The following is a 15,506-nucleotide window of genomic DNA, read 5'->3' on the forward strand; positions in this document are numbered from 1 at the left end:
TGTTATTCCATGACTCCATTCTCTTGCCCATGAAATGTCAACAGGTTCTAAATGCTAATTTCTCATTTTGAACCTTTGAACCTAGTGTTCCTTCTGTATCGATAATAGTGACGATAGTGGTGGAGATTGGCTTCCCCCCGCCCCCCCAAGAACCCATTATGTGTTGAACTTCTATTATGTAAACCTAAACTTTTTGGGTACATAATCCTTAGTCATCATGATACCCTGCAAGGGAGATACTTTAACACATGAGGAAGCAGAGGTTTAGAGATTTTAAGAGAATTAACCTCTAAGAACATATAGTAAGAAAATATATGAGCCCAGGTCTGTGTGACTTCAGTTCTTTTGTTTTCCACTGTAACATCCTGTCTAGTCCTTTTTGTTATGGAGGCGTCCAGGATTGGGGGCTCAGAGGACAAATTTGTAAAGGGAAAGTATTGCCTGGAGTTTGGTGTTTTTAATGTGGGCTGTTGGATTAAAGACTCATTTACTCATAGTTTACACATTTTCTTCCCAATGGTCTGAAACTATTGCCATTTTGAACTCCTCAATCAATATTAGACTTTGAAATGTTCAAGTCAGAGCTTGTCCTTGTTTGTGTAGACACCAGTAGATGGGGCATCGTGGCCATTTTAACAAAGGGTCCCAGCGATCTTGTTCACATCTGCAGAGACCTCATTTTCTACCTTGCCTGCTACTTAACAGACCACACCTTCGTTAGACCTGAGAGGGGGAGGTGGATTTGTTCATGCAGGGACCAGCGGGAGGCCTAATGCCTGAGACCCTGTCACCCGGCCATGTTTGTGTCTCTGTCTGTCCATGTTTGTGGAAATGGATTGAGCCTCTTTAGCAAATTAAATTTAGATTCAGTGTCGTTTCTAAGAGTAATACACAGGGATGAGAGGTAGAGGCTAGAACCAGCTCACAGGACAGGAAGAGAATAATAGTTCTGCAGATGTGAACCCAATCACTTGGATCCTGTGTTAAAATGGCTACCATCCCCACTCACTGGTATTGTGAGAAGACCAGGTAAGGACAGGTTTTGACCTGAACTGGCTACAAAAAATGGTCCAGAGTTTTGGTAGGGGGTGGGAGGTTAGAGAAATAGGGTTCTAAAAAGGTATTTCTGGGTAGACTTGTAGATCAGAGCACCAAGTCTCTGTATCAGCCACATAAGGCAGAGACAGCAAAACCAGTGAGAGTTCATCACTGTGACCTACCTATTCATCCGTTCAAATGTTTAAAAAATGATAAAATTGGGGCACCTGGGTGGCTCAGTCGGTTAAGCGTCCAACTCTTGGGCTCAGCTCAGGTCATGATCTCAGGGTTGTGGGATCAGCCCTGCTTAGGTTTTGTCCACACTCAGCAGGGAGTCTGCTGGAGATTCTCTCTCTCCCTCTGCCCTCTGCCCACACGCATTCCCCCCCCCAAATAAATAAATAAATATTTTTTAAAAGTAAGTAAAAGATGATGAAATTGGTTGTTAACCTTTCCCCTGAAAGCAGGATAAGGCCCCAGAAAATTTAAAATGGTAAGCTAACATTTGCAAAATGCTTAACTTTGCCAACATTTAAAGAATTGCAAAGGGAAATATGAAGAAGTGCCACTTTACACTTAGTAAATGAGCACAAATAAAGAAAAAATTGTAAGGCCTGTTGCTGACCAAGTAGATACAGTCATGCACTAACCGGTGGCTTTGTAAATTGATTTCATCTGTTTTTATGTGGGGGGGGGAAGACAAAACATAATGAATGCCATAAAAAAGTGACCCAAGGATCACATTCCTGGGACGCCTGGGTGGCTCAGTAGGTTAAGCAGCTGCCTTCGGCTCAGGTCATGATCCCAGGATCCTGGGATCGAGTCCCGCATCTGGCTCCTTGCTTGGCAGGGAGCCTGCTTCTCCCTCTGCCTGCAGCTCCCCCTGCTTGTGCTCTCGCTCACTCTCTCTCACCTATGGTCTCTCTGTCTCTAGCAAATAAATAAATAAAATCTTTAAAAAAAAAAGAATCACATTCCTATTAATTTAGTCTATAAAATAATTTAAACGCAGAAATCCATGTGTTCAAAGATATCTATGGTATGGATCTTTAAATTAGAAAAAAAAATTGAAAAGAATGCTAAATGTGTAGGGCCGAGAATGGTTAAATCCATTCTGATATTTCAAACCAGTAGAAGATTCTAAGTCCATTAAAATTACAAACATTGGGACACCTGGGTGGCTCAGTTGGTTAAGTGTCTGCCTTCAGCTCAGGTCATGATCCCAGAGTCCTGGGATCGAGCCCCGCATTGGGCTCCCTGCTCAGCGGTGAGTCTGTTTCTCCCTCTCCCTCTGTGATCTCGCTCACTTTCATTCTCTCTCAAATACATAAATAAAATATTTAAAAAAATAAAATTACAAACATTAAACTCCCAGGAAAAAGTGTATGAAATACGTGTTGAGTAAAAAATGAAGATAGAAATCATGCATGTTCTGTTACCACTCTCTAAAAGCGATTTACAGGTATAGATAAAAATTGGAAGAAGTCTTAGAAGTAAATGGTGATAGTTATGTGATGCTGTTGTGGATGTATTTTTTGGAAGTCCCAAATAATAAAGTCCCAAGGGAGAAATTTTGCCCTTGGGAGATCCAAAGATGAAGGTCATTCTAAGCACCCGAAACCGGAGAAGTGAGAAGAGAACAGAGCAAGCAGTTTGCAGTTCCTCATCCCTGATTGTGAAGCGACACTGCAATCTGAACGTACCCCTCTTTCCTCCATAAAACTGTGGTTTTTTTTAGTTATAGAGAGTGATGAGTGTGAGTCTTACTGAAAAGATATGAGTGCCCTTATAGTTAGAAGAAGCAAAATTCTCATCTGAGGTGGACTGTCCATTTTTTTTGCAAAAAGATGATAGGCTTCTCTACCCAGGTGGGCTTTATATCCAAACTCTTTGCAGAGATTAAAACTGGGGGCAGTTTTAGCTCAAATCTTGGGGACTCTAGAACTGCTTGCTCACGGATTCTGGAAGACATCAACCCCCAGGGCTTTCTTTATTTGCAGCTAAGCACTCAGAGGTCACTTTTATGAGAGCCAGCCCTGGGGGGATTCTCTAATCCCAAAGGGGAGCGTTCTCTTGCCCCATCCCAGGAATTCTGGCTGGCATGGGGTTACAAAACACAGATCAGTCCTGTGCCTGCTTCCCAAAAAACCCTCCAAGAGTGGCAGCATCCCTTAGGCGATTCCACAAGCCTAGGGCGATGATTGGGATGCGTCAGGGTGGGAGTAGCCCTCTGCCCTTTGGTAATGCTTCACTACAAGGAGTGCAGCAGGAAAATGGCGGGGGGGGCTTTGAGGGAGCTTCCCACCCCAATCAGCACCCCCACAGCCCCACCAGGAAAGGCTCTCTGGGGTGAGTGTGCGTGCTTGTCGTCTGATTTATTAAATTGTATTCCATGAGGGTAACAAGCAAATGTATTGAAGTGGCAGCTGATGGTTGTGAGACCTCATACGGGCTCATGCAGTGCCATTGGGATGCTTGTGACAGGGCTCACTCTTCTCCACCATCTCATGTCTGACACCTGTAGTGGATATTCTGGAACATGGCATGCCTATCTCTATGTGGCATTGACCGGGTCCGTTGGAGAAATCTCCCGATGCCAAGAATCAGCCCATGACATGGTGAGGAGGTTAGGGAAGATCCTGTTCTCCACACTGGATGGGGCAAGGGAGCTGAGGACTTGTCACACCCAGGGAAAGAAAAGGCCAGTTTCAACTCTACTCTTGTGTTTTCCAGGGTAATTCTCTGCTCTGCATGCCCAATGTGCTCAAGCTATACTTGGAGAATGGACAGACCAAAGCTTTCAAGTTTGAGGCAAACACAACTGTGAAGGTATTAAGAGTAAACTTGAGTCTCTTTCCCAGTGAGAATTTGCTGGCTCCCAGGACCCCCAGGCATCTTGCCCTGCAGCTGCCTTGGTGCTCCTACAACCATGATGGTCTGGGTACCTGCAGTAAGCCAAGCACTGTGTTATCTCATTAGCTGTACAACCACCCAGCAAGATGTGTTTTTGTCACCATCTTCCAGGGGAGGAAATCAGGGCTCAGAGGGATGAAGTACCCAGCTTGTAAGCCTTCATTCACCCTTAACCACTGGGCTCCCTGCTTCTTGTATGTGACTCCACCAGCTACCCAAAAGACTAGTGCAGCTAAAAACTTAAGCAACATGTCAGAGCGGGCCCAAGCATCTGCATATTCTGTTCTGGGTTGAAGACAGTTCAACTTATATCCACTGGTTCCTCCATTTGAGGGAGATGCTCCAGGAGTGGGGACACAGACTAGGTAAAGAGTAGTTTTGTCTTCCAGAAGCTTGCAGTCTAGTTGAGGGATGTTAGACATTCGAGGAGCTCCTGAGAGTCCAGGGCAGGATGAAATAAGGGCTGCAAAGAGAGGGACAAGGAAGTGCTCTGCATGCAGGGGAAAGAGCACCATCTGCTCCTTCCTGGCAGTACGTCAGAGGAGGCTTTGCAAAAAAAGCTGGACCTGAGCTGAGCTTTGAAGGGCAACCAAGAATTCAACAAAGGAAGGGGGGGCAGGGCTATTGGGGGTTGGAGGGCGCACAGCAGTCTAAGGAAGTCACGTCGACTAATGCAGAGAGCCAGGAAGTAGTGATCTGTCCAGCGGGATGAGCGCACAGGCCATTTGCTGGTGGGAGGAGGGGACATGGCACAGGCTGGCTGCAGGGGGCACTGAAGATGGGACACAGAGTTTGGGTTTTATTCACAGGGAGTGGGGAGTGGCATGACAGCTTCTGACCAGGAGTAGATGGTGTTAGAACGAGGCTCCGGTGAAGAAGCAAATAAAGGGGGTTCAGGTGGGCCAGTGCAGCTGTAGGTGATGGACAGTAGCCGAGACCCACACAGACACACACTCTCACTTACACTCACACACACGTACCCCGCATCACACATACAGGCACACAGCTAGTGTTCCTCTTTGTCGCTTTCTTTTGGCAATTCCTAGAGCTGCTTCAAATGCCCTGTCCCATTCTTGCCTCAGCATGACTTAGGAGAAGCTGGAGAAAGCTTCTCTGAACCTGGGAAGCCCTTGCTCAGAGAAGGAAGAGGAGGGAGGAATGGATTTGTTAAGTGTTTACTACAGGCCTGCTCTCCCGGGTACTTCCTTGTGTACTATCTCATCTAATGCCCCCGGGAACCTTGTGAAGTGACGAGTGTTATCCCCATTTTGTAGATGAGAGCCCAGGCCCAAGAGACCTCCAAATTATCAAGGTCAGCTAGCTGGTAACTGGCTTCAAACTTGGTCTGTTTCTGAAGCCTGCCCTGGAGCTTGCCACACTACCATTCTGCACCAAAAGTTTTGCAAATGAATTAGACAAGGTTTCTACCTCTGCCATCTTTGATCCAAGTGCTTTGGAATGGAAGGCATGATTTATTTAAAGTGAGTCCCACTTTGGTGGCCGAGAAGACTGAGAGGATTTACAATAAAAGCACACACCACAGGGGAATTAGACCCCAGATGATAGACAGAGTTGGGGAAATGAGCAAGGTTTTAGCTGGTATAATACTGTTTAATTTTACTTATCTGTAGTAACCAAATTTTTAAAAAGTAAATCTTTTAGTTCTTTATGACAGAGAGGGTTGGGGGAGGATAGAAACAAATCCCATCAGTCAAAAAAAGGAAAAATCACTGTCTGTTCGGATTGACTTCTCTTCCCTGCCTGCCTTACCAAGGGAAGCGAAGTTCTCGCAGTAGAAAACCCCCTTTCTCTAAGTCAAGAAAAATATGTCATTTGACCCGGTGAACAATTGTGTGCCCACAAAGCTGTCAGGGACACAGCAATATATTACCCAGGGTCACACCCAAAGGGAGCCCAGACTCGTGTTGTGGCTGGGAAGAGGCAGGGGACCTGGGGATAACTCACCATGCACTGAGAAAGGTGCAACATGCCCAGGATCATGAACATGGGATATGAAAACAGTGTGCTGAGGCCTCGGGGCACAGAGACCTGCCAGCTGGAGAAAAAGGAAAAGCCTCCAGGGAGGCTGACTTGGAAAGATGGATGGACTGTTGACAGGAATAGGCCCTGCATGGGGTGCGAAGACAGCACCCGGGGCATGGGGAATGGCACCAACAGAGACCCAAAGATCGGAACTTTTGACAGGAGTAGCGGGCTTGTCCACTCGGGAAAACAAGATGGAGGCTCCTCAAAAAGTTGAAAATAGAGCTACCCTATAACCCATCAATTGCACCACTAGGGATTTACCCCAAAGATAACAAATGTAGTGATCTGAAGGGGCACCTGCACCCCAATGTTTATAGAAGCAATGTCCACAATAGCCAGACTATGAAAAGAGCCCAAATGTCTCTCAACAGATGAATGGATAAAGAAGATGTGGTCCATATATACAATGGAATATTACTCAGCCATCAGAAAGGATGAATACTTACCATTTACATCAACATGGATGGAACTGGAGGTTATTATGTTAAGTGAAATAAGTCAGTCAGCGAAAGACAATTATCATATGATCTCACTGTTATGTGGAATTTAAGAAACAAAACAGAGGATCATAGGGGAAGAGAGGAAAAAATAAAACTAGACAAAATCAGAGAGGGAGACAAACTATAAGAGACTCTTAATCATAGGAGACAGACTGAGGGTTGCTGGAGGGGAGGGAGTGGGGAGATGGGGTAACTGGGTGATGGGTACTCTGTTGGTAACTGGGTGATGTAAGCAGATCAAGTGGGAGAAGTGGATTGGCACCTGATACTGGAGAGGTTTGAGTATTAAGCTGAGGGGTTTGTATTTGGGCTAGCAGGCCGTGGGGGTCCCCTATTCTTGAGCAAGGGAGCACAATCAGTACACAGTCAGTCTTGGCCTAGCAACTTTCTGTAGAAAGGGGTCAGCACACTTTTTCTGTAAAGGGCAGATAGTAACTATTTCAGGTTTCCAGGCTGTGGGGTCTCTGTCGCAGTTACTCAACTCTGCCATTATAGCAAATGGACATGGCTGTGTTCCCATATGACTTTAATTACAGAAGCAAGCAGTGGGCTGGATCCGACCTATGGGTGTTCCAACCCCAGCTTTAGATAAAAGGTGGAGGTCAGATGGGTAGTAGGGTGGTCATTAGGATACCGGCCTACAAAGTGGAGAAATGGGTGAGCTCAAACTGTGGTAGACATGGGAGGATGGAGAGGGGGAACAGAGTCAGGAGATGGGCTCTCCATCAAGGCCTTGCAAAGCAGGCATGAGATAATGTTGAGTTACGGAAGCAGATAGATTCTTCAGGACGTAGTTACTGGTGAGTTATGGAGCATAATAGAGCAAGTGGAAAGAGGATTCAGACTGAGGATCGTGAGGAGCAGGTAGCACCTGAAAGTTTGGCATTTACTAAACCTGAGCTTTTGGCAGGACAACTCTGATGAGTCTGTGATGATTATTTATTCATTGAGTGAAAGTTCACTGAACGCATTGAATGCCAGGTTCTGGAGATCTAATGGCACACAAGACAGGCAAGGTTCATGTTCTCAGGAGTTTACCGTCTAGTGGGTGAGAAAAAGTAAGCAAGGGTGCGTGGGTGGCTCAGTCAGTTAAACATCTGCCTTCGGCTCAGGTCATGATCCTAGGGTCTTGGGATCGAGCCCTGCACTGGGCTTCCTATCCAGCAGGGAGTCTGCTTCTTCCTCTGCCTCTGCCCCCACCCCCACTGTGCTCTCTCTGTCTTTTAGATACATAATTAAAATCTTTAAAAAACTAAGAAAGAAAGACAGCAAGAAAACAACTATTAGCAGCTAGCATATATTGAACACTTGCCATCTGCTAGTTACTGTTCTAAGTGCCTTAACTGGGGAAGTTCACGCACAAAACAGCCCCATGAAATAAGTGTTATTATTACCATTTTACAAATGGAAACACTGAGGCATTGAGAGAGTAAGGAATTTAACCAGGAACACACAGCTAGTAGAGGTGGTCTGGGTCTAGAACCCATTCACTTAACTTGACTGTACTGCCTCTTACTAAAGAATGTAGCTGTTACTGAAACACATAGTATTAAATATCGATGAGGGAAATGAACAGGACTCTGAGACACACAATGGCGGGGGCAATCACATTTAGATAGAGTGACTAGAGAAGGCCTCACCAAAGAGAGGGAAACAGCCTTGTGAAGAGTAGTTAGAAAAGTGTGCCAGGCAGAGGGAACAGCATGTGCAAATGCCCTGTGGCAGCAAAGGCCTTGTGATGACAAAAGGCCACTATAGTGAAGGAGGGGAATGTGGCACGGCAACTCTAATGACACAGCAGTAATGATCATTCCACGCTATCAGCCACTCTGAGACATAGGCATTGTTATCCTCCATTTTGCAGGAAGAAACTGAGGTTGAGGAATGTTAGATTGATTTCCCAGTTGCGGAGGGGGTAGGTGGTGGGATTCTGTCTGGTTAGCAGTTGAAGATGCAGACTGCCCAGCAAGAGGATGAATCCAGAGACCCTGAAGAGAGGCATAAGCCTTCAGCGCATGGCTTCAGCCTTCCAATAATGCAAGACGGGATGGATGTATGGTTGGTGCTGGAGCCCCAAGGAGAGGGGAGCTGTGGGTGGAGGGCCACGAGGGGCGATGAGAAGTCCACATGCAACCTGTGAAGGTTTGGCTGCCTAAGCTGGCAGTGGACCTGTCCGCACGGGCTTTTTTTTCTCCCCAGTGGCACTGAGGAGCAGAGAGGAGGCCAAGGAGGTCCTCTCGGCTCTGTGCCTGAGCTTGAGAGTCAGCCTGCCCCTCGGGTGACCCTTATGCCTCTCTGTATCTGGCAGGACATCATCCTCACTGTGAAGGAGAAGCTGTCTATCCGCAGCATGGAGTACTTTGCACTGGCCCTGGAGGAGCAGTACAACATCTCACGGCTGCACCTGCTGCATGAGGAGGAACTCATCCAGCAGGTACGCCTGTTCCTCATGAGGAGATCCGGGCTGGGCAAGCCTCGCACCTCAGCCAGAACATTTGGGATTAGGGCTCAGCACATCTGCAGTGTTGACGCACTTTCTCGTGCCCTCACTCGGCCTGGAGATGACAGGGCGAGAATCAGGACTGATTTTCATATAGGTATGTGGGGTCCCATTTTGCAGATGTGGAGACAGTGACTTAGAAGGAGAAGGTGACTTACTGAAGGTAACGAAACCAATAGAGCCCCATCTTTCACTTCCAGCTCTGATGATCTTTGAGAAGTCAGGGAAGAATTTGTTGCTGGGTCTAAGCTCTTTTTGTGAGACTTACCCCCTGAGCTGGACCCCCTGCTGGATGGACAGAGCACAGTCTGTCTGTAGCACTCAGTCTTCGGCCATTCGGTGATTTGTTGTACCAGCTTTTTAACACTTCTATTCCATTAGCATTAAAAAAGAAAATCAAATTAAATCCCCAAGATAGTTGAACTAGGAAAAAAAAGTGAGGTGCCTAATATAATAACAATGTATACTAGACTATTATTTGTGGGAAAGAAAATGATACACATAGGTAGAAGCATATATACACATAGACTGTCTCTGAAAAGACAGCTAAGAAACTGTAAGCAGATTTTTTTTTGGAGATGGGAGCAGTTTGATGGGGTCAGTGGGAAACTTTACTCTTTTGAGCCTTTTACATTTTATACCCATGGGAAAGTCAGCTGCAAAGCAAAGGTCTGCAGCTGCTTGGGAAGCATTAAAATTGAAATCTCTGGGGACTTTCATTCTTCTTCTTCTTATTTTAAGTTGCGTTGTGGAATAGCTGTGAGAACAAAGGTGGTTAGCAGATTAACCGTGTCTCCCTTTCCCATTGCAGGTGGTAGAAAGAGAGGAGTCACAAGACTACCGCTGCCTCTTCAGGGTGTGTTTTGTTCCCAAGGACCCCCTGGACCTCTTGAAAGAGGACCCTGTGGCCTTTGAATACCTCTATCTGCAGGTGACTGGACCTGCCCTTCCTAAAATAACTGTGGTTGTTCTCAAAGATGGCACATTGGGGTATTTTGAACACAAGCTTAAGGCAATTAAGCAACTCCCTGGTAGGGATTATCTTTATCTGAAGGAGAAGAGGCCTGATTATCCCTCACAATTTCCCTTTCTGTCACTGAGTTGCTATGTTAGGAGTTTTGCTATGTATTAATGAAATTTAGGCTTAGTCCTCGTTGTGGATGATACATTTTCTACTAGTGTTTAGAGTTATGGTTTTTATGGCTACAAGGGGGCGTTAGTGCTTCAAAGCCTTGTTTTAGAAATGATGAAACTGAGTCTTGGGAAGGTCACGTGATCTGCCCGGGTCATGCATTTGGTAGCAGAGGCAAAAATTGGTTCCTTGACCCCTAGCCTGGTGTTCCCCCTACTTCGCCTGCTCGGGTGAGATTTATCATGTCGTTTTTATACTGATGAGGAAGAATCATTTGGGAGGTGTGACCATTTTACAGATGAGGTAACTCACACTAGGTGGATTAACTTGCCCAAATCTTACAGATATGGTGGCAGCAAATAACAACACTACTTTATCATTGTATAATGCTGTGTCCTGGTACCCGCTTTCGTGTGTTACCTAATTTAAACCTCACAGAGACTGTGGAAGGTAGACTTGGCTATCCTCCTTTAGCAGTGGGAAGACATCAATGTTCTGAGTCTTAGTAAGTTAACCAAGGTCACACGGCCAGGTCACAAAGCCTTTTGCTGGAAAGAACTAGGAACATAATCCATCTGTTCTTGTCTCCCAATTCCTCTGATGTAATCTCTTCTAGAGCTGCAGCGATGTGCTCCAGGAGCGCTTTGCTGTAGAAATGAAATGTAGCTCTGCACTCCGACTCGCAGCCCTGCACATCCAGGAGCGGATCTACGCATGCGCTCAGCCACAGAAGATCTCTTTGAAGTACATAGAGTGAGTGGCAGGGGACTTCTAGGTCCCATCAACAGCAGCTGTGTTGCATTTATAACTTGGCTGCCCCTGGTCAGGATGGCCAGATTCCACAGAAAGCTGATACTCACCTACCTACCTGTCTGTCTGTTGCCTTTCCATCCATCTCCCTCCCCACTGTCTCTGACCCAACCCAGCTCCCCCAGATGTCAGAATCAGGCTGCTCCCTCTGGGGCAGAAGCCAACGGCAGATGGAATGACACAGGATCCCTTTGTAAATTCCCAGTTCTTGAGAGAATGTCTTGGGAAATCAGTTGACAATGTCAGTGTAAAGCTTTTGTGAGGGCAGACATGCCTTAGAAATTAATTTTGTGTGAGACACTTGTATTGAATTTTATTCCTCATTAGGACAGTCTCAAGTCCTGGGATTCCAACACTGCCTGATTCTTAGCCTAAATTTTCACTTTGCTCTGAGCAGCATCACCCAGGTTTGTTAACCCACTCACCACATTTCAACTCTGTCCTGTTTTTGGACATCAAAATCAGTCGGGGACTCATATTTAAAAAATAAAACAGATCCCTGGCCCTGTTCCTGAAATACTGGATCAAATCTCTAGGGAGTGGGACCTGAGAATCTATATTTTTAACCAGTTTGTTGGGGAATTTTGAGGCTGTTAGGCTGGTACCGTTCTGAAACATGACCTCAGGAATTCACAAGTGCTCTGTGTTGCCCCGCAAAAGTATGTTATACATGTGTGATCATTATTTCTCACACATGTTGTAGGAAAAAAAGATCGAGATCTGTTCTGATTAATAGAATATCACACCACACTGGGGCACCTGGGCGGCTCAGTCAGTTAAGCATCTGCCTTCAGCTCAGGTAATAATCTCAGAATCCTGGGATCAAGCCCCAAGTCGGGCTCCCTGCTCAGCAAGGAGTCTGCTTCTCCCTTCTCCTCTGACCCTCCCGCCGTTGCGCTCACTCATTTGCACGTACTCTCTCTCTCAAATAAATAAATAAAATCATAAAAAAAAGAATATCATACCACACCAAAAATAATCAGCTCCCAGAAAGACAGGTGGGGTTTAATTCCTGAATGGCTGTGGTTTTTATGGAGAGAGTGTATGTATATTAAATATATATAAATATAAATATATGACCTTTATAAATTTTATGTATATTTACACACATGTGTATATATATATGTATATGTATATGTATATATCTTCTGTTGAGAAAGAAGCTCATGATTGCAGTATTCTGGGAACATCGGTTCCTGAATCAAAAGTAATTATGCTCTTAATTAGAGCCAAGTATACTGTGAAAATGGTGTCTCCAATATCTCATGGCAGGAAGGACTGGGGAATAGAGAACTTTATATCTCCAACTTTACTCCGAAACATGAAAGGCAAAGACATCAAGAAAGCCATTAGCTTCCACATGAAGAGGAACCAGAATTTGCTGGAACCCCGACAAAAGGTAATGTGTCCTCTGCTGACACCGACCCTACTCCCTACCCCCAGCTGTCTGTAGTGAAACCTCAGAGAAAGCATTTTCAGTATTGCGTGGATTTTAGGCAAGCGAATAACTCTAACTTAAGTCTTTTTTTCCTCCCCCTATGTAAGCAACTTATTTCTGCTGCCCAGCTACGTTTAAATTATCTACAGATCCTTGGGGAACTCAAGACATATGGTGGAAAAATCTTTAATGCTACTCTAATGGTATGTATTCTAGAAATGTGGACCCCTACTCTTATGAGAGACTTAGAGGTCCTCTGAAGATTGGTGTATATTTTAGCCTAAAATTCATGAGCACCCTGTCATGTACCAGAATTTGGGACGTGAAATATTACATCATCAGGGAGTGTTTATCATGCTTGGTGCCAACCCTGTGACAGATGCTAGGGGGAGACAGAACTCAGTAAGACATGATTTCTACCCTCAAACAATGAAACAAAGTACCCAACAGACCAAGTGAAGCCATGGGAGAGGCACTGGACTCTTGCTGTGGAGTTTGAAGACAGAGGGCACCTTGCCGGCTTCAGGTTGAGTATGGTGGGCAGAAAGGATTAGGGAAAAGCAGGAAGGTTGGATCTGGCCAGCTTTCGGTCTGGAGGAAAGGCATTCTGAGGGAAGGGAAACGTAGGCCGTTTACGCTGGTGCCTTGGGGATAGGAAGGTGAAAAGGAAGAATGGGAAATTGTGAAACAAAGATGAGAATGTTAGATTGACTGCCAGGCTGGCGTCCTGACTGTTCAGAAGGAAAGAACTGAGGGTGGATCTGAAAAAGGGAAAAGAGAAGCCAAAGAGCTGTCTGCTCTGGTACTCCTTCCTCCCCCAGCTTGCTTTCTGGAGCCTAGGCCTCGAGCTCTGTGCTTTTCAGCAGGTGGGCTGTGGCTTACAGGGACTCTCCCTGACGGCACTATTCAGACAGCCCCAGAACCCTCCAGCACAAAACCAGACAATCTGCCCATTAGAGGGTTTTTTAATATGTCAACAAAGCTCCTCTCAGTGTGTATTTGGTGTGCTTCTCAGTCGTCTACAGTGATGGGTCAGTTTAATCACATTGCTGACCTACCACTGTAGATGGACAAAGAGAATCAATGTTTGGAGAGAAAGGAAGAGCATCAGATAGGGGAAGGGAAAAATAGTTGAGTCTTTGTACAAGTAGGTGACGAAAAGGTGGAAAAGAGACTAGACCACAGAAAGGAAGGCTTGAAGATACAAGAAAAACTTGCACTTTTACCACAGGCTACTCCTGTCCTCTCCCAGCCGTCAAGTTCCTGTCCCCAGCCCCCCTTGACTTTTCCTGTGTAAGGTGAGAACTGGTAATGGGAGATGCCAGCCACATTGAACTGGCTCAGGGTGCTTGCGAGGCACGAGGGGCTACCAATGTAGATAAATACCAGCTCTGTTGTCAGGGACCTTAACGTGAACATGGCACTCAGATACGAATAATTACAGTGAGAAGTGGCAGCTCAGTGCTACCAGAGCAGGACAGAGGCTGTGGTGTGGGAACAATGCAGAGGAAAGGGGCTACTCTGGCTTGAGGAGACAGATGGAGCAGATGTTTTCCATAGGTAGTAGATTTTGATGGAAGTTTTTTTTTAAGATTTATTTATTTATTTATTTTTAAGATTTCATTTATTTATTTGACAGAGACACAGCGAGAGAGGGAACACAAGCAGGGGGAGTGGGAGAGGGAGAAGCAGGCTTCCTGCTGAGCAGGGAGCCTGATATGGGACTCGATCCCAGGACTCTGGGATCATGACCTGAGCCGAAGGCAGACACTTAATGACTGAGCCACCCAAGCACCCCAAGATTTCTTATTTAATTGAGAGAGAGAGCAGGAGCCGGGGAGAGGGAGAAGCAGACTCCCCACCAAGCAGGGAGCCCAATTTGGGACTTGATCCAGGGACCCCGGGATCTTGGCCTGAGCCTAAGGCAGAGGCTTAACCGACTGAGCCACCCAGGCGCCCTTGACGGAAGCTTGTAAAGAGGGGTCAGGATTTCAGTAGGGCACAGCATGAATATGGGCACGTTGGTGTGAAAGCACAGGTTATGTTTACAAAACAGGTAATAGTCCCATGGTTTGGCTCTCTCTTGTGAAGCATCTTGTAAGAGATACACTTAATTTAGCTGTAGATGGGGCCCTGGTTGGGCCATTGCCTAGTTTGGCAGTCTAGGGAAGAGGTGGTGAGGGAGGATCTGAAATAAAAATCATGGAGTTTTGCAGAGAGAGGTATCATGTCTTGCATGTGCAATGTATTTTCACTCACTTGTGAATGAAAACTAATTCCTCTTCTACTGGATGCAGTTACAGGATAGAGAGTCGTATATTGCCCTTCTAGTTGGAGCCAAATATGGGATTAGCCAAATTATCAGTAGCAAACTCAACATCATGTCCACGTTGGCAGAGTTTGCAAACATCAGCCGTGTAGAGCTGACAGAAGAGTCCGAGAAAGTGAGCATGGTCAAAGTGTATCTTCAGGATGTCAAGGTAATGCATGGGGAAGAGATTTTGAATCCAACTTCTGGAATTTGAGGCTCAATTATCCTAGGGTAGTTTATGAGAATATGGATATTAACAAACTCTAATATCCAGCATTTGCTGAAGAGGATGAATCATCCATCCTGTATCATCAAAAGGAGAGTAATGAACAGGGTGCATTTTCTTGGGAAGGTCCTAAAAAGGTTTGGGTTTTGTGTGTGTGTGTGTGTGTGTGTGTGTGGTGTAAACTGAGCTTGGAATATATACTTTTCTGATGGGTTTAAAAACTTAGATGGGCACACCAGATGATTTTATCACATGTATGGGACCAGAATGGCTGCCCAAGAGTTTCGAGTGGCAGCAATGAAAATGGGCAAATGATGCAAAGTACTTCCCTAGCCTCTCTGCCAGGTCCTACATTGCCCTTCCTTTGCTTTAATTCTGACGTGCTCAAGGGTGCATTATTTGTTATTGCGTTATTTTTTTTTTTTATCACCCTCTTCTTCCTTCTTCATTTGCTTTCCTTTTCTTTTTCCAGGTCAGGTCTCGAAGGGGCCCCACTGCATGAATGAACAGGGTGGGGTGGGGTGGGATGGTTGGGATGGGGAGGCTGGACTAGGGGGTGAAGAAGCAGGAGACATGGTAGAGATTCAAGGGG

The 15,506-nt window shown here is 45.7% G+C and overlaps 1 protein-coding gene across 2 annotated transcripts in view; it reads left to right on the top strand.

Annotated features, from left to right (window-relative positions):
• FRMPD1 (FERM and PDZ domain containing 1) overlaps window positions 1-15,506 on the top strand; it is a 48,836-nt gene that overhangs the window by 25,909 nt on the left and 7,421 nt on the right. For both annotated transcript variants that reach the window (XM_088018943.1, XM_028108859.2), the window contains 7 exons: window positions 3,772-3,867; window positions 8,806-8,931; window positions 9,809-9,928; window positions 10,746-10,882; window positions 12,212-12,338; window positions 12,485-12,580; window positions 14,675-14,857. In XM_088018943.1, the coding sequence (XP_087875069.1) occupies window positions 3,772-3,867; window positions 8,806-8,931; window positions 9,809-9,928; window positions 10,746-10,882; window positions 12,212-12,338; window positions 12,485-12,580; window positions 14,675-14,857 (885 nt within the window). The remainder of the gene's footprint in view (window positions 1-3,771; window positions 3,868-8,805; window positions 8,932-9,808; window positions 9,929-10,745; window positions 10,883-12,211; window positions 12,339-12,484; window positions 12,581-14,674; window positions 14,858-15,506) is intronic.

This window comes from Eumetopias jubatus, unplaced genomic scaffold (genome assembly GCF_037043125.1).
Source record: "Eumetopias jubatus isolate StellerSeaLion01/CBP00866 unplaced genomic scaffold, mEumJub1_p1.0 scaffold_15, whole genome shotgun sequence".
In the NCBI taxonomy this organism is placed as follows: Eukaryota; Metazoa; Chordata; class Mammalia; order Carnivora; family Otariidae; genus Eumetopias; species Eumetopias jubatus.